The 6,336-nt window shown below is 35.4% G+C and overlaps 1 protein-coding gene across 4 annotated transcripts in view; it reads right to left on the bottom strand.

Annotated features, from left to right (window-relative positions):
- The window catches only part of LOC106869724 (toll-like receptor 13), a 231,605-nt gene that overhangs the window by 189,937 nt on the left and 35,332 nt on the right, over positions 1-6,336 (bottom strand). For 3 of the 4 annotated variants that reach the window (XM_014915584.2, XM_052966167.1, XM_014915576.2), the window contains exon 2: positions 183-4,200. The exons of the other annotated variant lie outside the window; for it this stretch is intronic. In XM_014915584.2, the coding sequence (XP_014771070.1) occupies positions 2,045-4,108 (2,064 nt within the window). In that variant the 5' untranslated portion in view covers positions 4,109-4,200 and the 3' untranslated portion in view covers positions 183-2,044. Of the gene's footprint in view, positions 1-182; positions 4,201-6,336 lie in introns of those variants that run through there. 4 annotated transcript variants of the gene reach the window in all.

Below are 6,336 nucleotides of genomic sequence, written 5' to 3'. Positions count from 1 at the left end.
ATACATATATCTATATATCTATATATAGTTATGTGTGTGTATATATGTTTGTTTGTATATGTGTATTTATTTGTGTGTGTGTGTGTGTGTGTGTGTATGTGTGTGTGTGTGTGTGTGTGTGTGTGTGTGTAGCAAGATCTCCAAAAAGCAAAACTATAGCAAAAACAACAGTGACACGGAGAAATATCACAAAGTAATTGTACTCATTTTATTTGTTTAAAGCTTACAAAACAAAACAAGAAAAAAGATTAATCATGGCATTTCAGACATGGTACGTATTCAGAACATGGGTATCGACAAGAAAATAAGAAAGAAAGAAAAAGAAAGTCTAGTAAAAATATTAACAATCGATGTGAAAATGCCCACGTGAACCTTGTTTGCATAGAGGCCTTTGATCGACCGGAAGTAGGATGAAAGAAGCAAGAATGTGTTTCGCAGATAGAAAAGAGATGTTGTATTGTTGGAGTGTCGGTGTTCATAATTTTGTGAGTATATTGGTGGGTATAAAAGTTGAGAAAACAATTGTCGTGGGTCTGCATAATCTACCGGGTATCATCTATTGTGGCGGCTGTGTTTATTTCTGATTCTTTGTTATCTTACGAGCGGCGTTGTGCGTCTGTATACATATGAAATGCATTCCCAGTGCTGGTTTGTAAACATTAATGATTTGTAGGAACGTGTTTCCATAACGAAGTACAACATACCTCATATCGCTAATGCTTACATAGCAGCTTAGGAATGCGTTTACTATGTATATTGGTATGTCCAATAACTCAACACCTCTGTACGAGTTGGCTATATAAGCAATGTGTTCAGAGGCGGCAATGAGTTAGACAGCCACTGATGAAGAGACATCAACCCCCGAAATATAACATATACACTCATTACCCATTTTTGTCGATCTCATTTTTTGTTTGCATTGGAAGTCTCGATACGAAATATTATAGTTACTATAAGTGATGGCTATGATTTTTTTATAGAATATCTATAGAAATATTCTCAACAAAATAATGTAAAAAGCTCTCCTAACGCAGTAGGACGTGGTATTGACTTATAAAAAAAATTTAATATACTTTATAGTATGTTATGTTTGCATAACGAAATACCACGTACCTACAAATCCTTTAGAGTATGTATGTATTTATGTATGTCTGCATCTATGTATGTATGTACATATGTGTGTATATATGCGTTCATGTATTTATGCATATATGCATGCATTATATATGTATGCCATTATTCAGTTTTATTTCGAGATTTCTTGCTAATAAAGAAAGAACCGGTTTCTAACCTAAATCCAAGGCCCCTTCATTGGAATTTCAATATCAACAATGGTGTTTTTGTATGTATGTATGTATGTATGTATGTATACGTACAGGTTTGTATGTTTTGTTTTATATATGTCTTGTCATGCACATACTTGAATGTCTCGACATGCTCATATATACTTAAATGATAAAGTTCTGAGATGTTTTGCAGATTTGTACACTTCTAGTGATGAATTGGATCTGTAGTCTTCGAATTAGCTATCTACTGTCTGATTTTGAGAAGACTAAATTTTCAATATTGCTATTTAAGCAGTGTGTTAGAGAGTACCCCAATAATTACAGGTAAGGTATAAATTACAGGTATGTATGTATGTATGCATCTATGTACGTACGTATGTATGTATGCATGTATGTATGTATGTATGTATATAAGTATGTATGTATGAATTATGTGCATATGTATGTATGCATTATGTGTGTGAAAGAACGAGCTGGTATAGAGATATTTAAAATGTAACGTTTATTTTTTACAAATTATATTATACAATGGATTTAAAATTGAATAGACAAATTAATATACTGAAAATATACATATTATCAGAGTATGAAATTTGTCAAAAAACTATTGGAGAGTAATTATATATAAAGTATTCAAATATAAAGACTCTTTTGGATATTTGTATCACGGTTTCTTATTTATCAATACATTAGCAGCAACTTTACTTGTCTCGTGTATTTGTTTGTCTCCTTTTAAACTAATGCTCTACCATTTAGCTCTAAATCTCATTGTCGATATCATTTGCGTTCAGCCGTCCTATAAAACGTTCCCAAAACATTCCTTCATATTGTTCGTCATTCGGCCATTCCAGGTACGTTTTCTGTTTTAGTAAAACTCCAAGTCTTTTCGTTTGTAAATTCGACGGAATCTCATTTAACAAAACAGGAATAATAATATCGTAGTGCTCTTCTAAAATCTTTTGCTGGGCAATACTTGCTTCAAACTGGCACCAGCTACTCTGAGCAAAATCATTTGACAAAACTAGAACAACCTTACGGCTTTGTTGCATGCTGTCTACGATATTATCAACAATATCGTTTCCAACCAAAAAGTCCCTGTCATGTAAACATAAATTGAAATGGTTTTCTTCTTCTATGATAGGTAAAAGTTTATTCAGAACCCAGCTGACGTCAGTGCTGCAATAACATATGAACGCATCGTACTTATATCTGCCATTATTAACGAGCGCTTTGTATTTTCTCTTTCTTACTAATGATTGGTAAATACAGAAACGAATCGACCATCGTTTTGTATATGATAATATTGCCAAAAATACAAACATGACTGCCAGTACACCTACACTCACTCCAGCAATGGCGATAGATGATGGTTTGTTTATGTTTTCACAGTAATCCCAGCTTAGAGAAAAATTTCGCAAATGAATGTGCCCAAGTGAGTTGGGACTGAAGCACCGATAATTTCTGTAATTCTTCAATCTACCTGCATTTTTCCGTGACCAGTCTCGAAACCAGAGTGCTTTGCAGTCGCAAACAAATGGGTTGCGTGAGAGATCAATATGCAGTTTCTCGTTGCTGAATAGTAAATGGGAAAATAATTTGGGATTAACGTAGATAATTTTATTATCCTTTAGCACAAGTTTACGCAATACTCTCATAACTGAGCAGTTTGCGTTGTTCCATTTGCTAACAGTTGTATAAAAAATAGAAAGTTCTGTTAGATTATTCATATTACAAATCGTATCTGGAACTTTACTCACTTGCCCATCAGTAATCATCAGATTTTCTAGTTTAGTCAATGGCTTCAGTAAATCGTTGGGGTATATGTTACTGACATTTTTCAGAATCAAATTTGTTAGTTGTGGACACGACTTAAATATCGCAGACGGTTTGCCTTCGTTAATATCAACATGAATGTTATTTAGCTCCACTGATTCCAATAATTTGAGTTTGAAGACGTTTTGCTCAAATCTTAAGATATGGTGCTTATGAGATAGTAAACTTACTGCTCGTAGACATTTCAATTCTTGGAAAACATCCGATTTGACTAAAAAGATATCACCAACATAAATACCCAGAGTATGTAGGCGGTCTAATCCTTTGAAAAAATTGCTGTTTAGATAAGAAAATCTTGATAAACATAAGAACAGCTTTTCAAGTTTTGGGTAAAATATAAATCCGGACTCGTTTATAAATTTTGGTAGAGTTGAAATTTCGTTATAATAGAAATCTAGATAAGTCAAATTAGGAAGATATCCCCAGCTGGTAACTGAGGTAATACTGTCTCCTTGAAGAGTAAGTTGATCTAATTTATCTATACCATTGAAATAGCTACCATCAAAACGTAACATAGTAGATACCCTTATGTAAATAGATGAAATGTTTGTTCCTCTGAGACCATCAAATATATCTTTATTCAAAGTTTCAAATTTCATTTCAGCGAAAACTAATTTTTTTGTAGTCAGTGGTAAACCAAACAGCACATTTCGTAATTCTGGAAGGGGCAACTGAAGATTAACAATTGCGAATTCTTGTATATACTTCAAATAAGTAAATACATCATTAGTAGATGTCTTAAGGAAGGTAGTCTTAATTAACAAATGTTCTAGTAAGGGCAGCTCTGTCAAATTTTGAAAGGTTTGATTGTCCCAATTGTTAACGGTTAGATCTGTGAATGTTATAGATGTAGTGTCCTGCGGAAATGTTGGAACAAAAGTGCTGCCTTCACATGACCATCTCCCTTTTCTTAAAACGTGACATTCTTTCGCTTCACCATATGAAACATGAATAATCAGGAAGAGTACGCTTAGAGACAAAGAATTCATTGTGCAGGAATTTAGTTACAGCTTCGAATAGGTTGATTTACAAAGCTTCATTCTGTTCTAAATATTTCAGGTCGACATCATTTCATCTATATCTGAAATAGTTCAAACGAGACACTACATTTAAGACTACAAAAGAATTTATATTACAAAACACTAAAACTAAATCACATTCAGACAATGAAGCATGAAATAAACATATATCAGTGAATCCTGTGAAGGACAATATTTGGTATATAATATGTTAAATTTTAAATTCAGCAATATACTTCTTGCTCTAGATCAAAAAAGGGAATAATATGTTATCTATTATTCCAAATCTATTGATATTAAAGACCATTGACAGGGACACAATGTTAATTTTACGGGAGAGAATAGTCAAGTGCATCGATCCTCACCTACATTTGTCTCCTATTCATTTTTCAGAAAATGACTATTAAAGTGGCCCTTGGGAAGGCACACACCCTTAAACGAAACCCGTAAATACCTCAAAACATTTCATTCACGCTCTGATGCTCTACTTCTTCAGCCATGCATCCCTTTCAACATAAGGATGAAACTGAGAAGAAAATGTTATATCGTAGCCTGAGTTAATAGGGATATGTATGCATGAGTGTGTGCAGAGTGGAGGTGAGTGCGCGTGTGTGTAGAGATATCAGTCACGTTAGAAGACAGCATGTCCGCCCAGATGCGAGCAATTCTTGAAACAAAGATATTTCATTGTTTATGATATTTATTTATGATATCTGTTTATGATACCTGTCAAGCCAGCCAGATAGCTCCGGCCAGTCAGTAGCCAAAGAATCAACTCAAACCAGCAGACATACATACAGACAGACAGACAGACAGGCAGGCAGGCAGACAGACAGACAGACAGACAGGTAGCTCCGGCCAGTCAGTAGCCGAAGTAACGTTCCTTGTCAGATTTTTCTACTTTCACTACTGACAGCTAATACCATGACAGTGCCTTTATTTCTAGTCTGGCTTGACAGAAGTCTTTCCTTCAATAGCTATACAGTGCAATTTAAGGGCCAATATAAATCGTACCATGAGAGAGTTCTCCATCGAGGAAGGAAGATGAAAATATACAGCAAAGACAGCAGCTTGTGAGAATCAGATGTGCACAGAGGGACCAAAGCATATGAAGCTATTCGCGTTTAAAATACTGAGGATACAACACGAAGACGTAAATGAGTAACAGCTATAGACACTTCTGTCTCAATAATGCTTGAGTGTTGGTACGTTTGCGTAATGGAAAAGGTTGAAGTAGCTAAAGCCCTGATGATATTGTTAATCATCTTGTGTAATTAGAGTCATGATAAAGAACATCAAGAAATACGAAGACGAGTTAAAGTTGACTGCCACATTTATTCCGCTGCTAAATGGAAACACAGTAAACATGAATATTTCCGTTAATGAAAACACATCTGCACAGGTATTTTTTATGTGGCACCAGCCCCTACAAGCCTGCAAGATTAGGGAGAAGGTTGCAGGGGACGAGCCTGTATGCAAGGACAACCATGCTTTTACTTATCTGAACGTTTTTTTCAAGCACAGTAAACTGCCAGGAGTCTCCTTCCCCTGTCGTCTCGTCTGAGAGTCCCAATATCTGTAGATCCTTCCTCACCCCTTCATTCGATGTCTTCCTGGGTCTACACCTTCCACATGTTCCCTCTTTAATTAAAAGATTGACACTTCTCGATGCAACTGTCTTCATTTGTATGCATTACGAACGGCTGTGTGGTAAGAAGCTTGCTTCCCAACCACATGGTTCGGGGTTCAGTCCCACTACGTAGCACCTTGGGCAGCTTGAAGATGAAGATGTGCGCGGACACAAATCAAGACGATTTGCGTTTTGGAATCTGATTCTGACGGAATGTTTTTTTGTGAACTATCAAATGTCTTTTTTTTAAATCCAGATATTGTCTTACAAGTTTTTTGACATATAACAGAAGTCGTAAGAGGTTGTTGGTGTCCAAGATCTGTGCATTACGATTTTCATGTGACTTGATATGGTTCACATACCCTGCTTTTTGCCAACAGAACACCATCACATATAATACATGTTTACTATTGATTACGGTTCTAATTGTTCCTTTACGACAGGTCCTTTTAAATTCAGGCTGCTGAATCATCCTTTCCTCCCAGGCATTACAACCAGTCCTGACAGCACTTCTCCACTCGTTCCGATCCAGAGATCATTTACAAACACAAACATATATATATATATA

This window comes from Octopus bimaculoides, chromosome 3 (assembly GCF_001194135.2).
Source record: "Octopus bimaculoides isolate UCB-OBI-ISO-001 chromosome 3, ASM119413v2, whole genome shotgun sequence".
Taxonomy (NCBI): domain Eukaryota; kingdom Metazoa; phylum Mollusca; class Cephalopoda; order Octopoda; family Octopodidae; genus Octopus; species Octopus bimaculoides.
The sequence above is the reverse complement of the archived record's forward strand: the minus strand, read 5'-3'. Positions and strand labels throughout refer to the sequence as shown.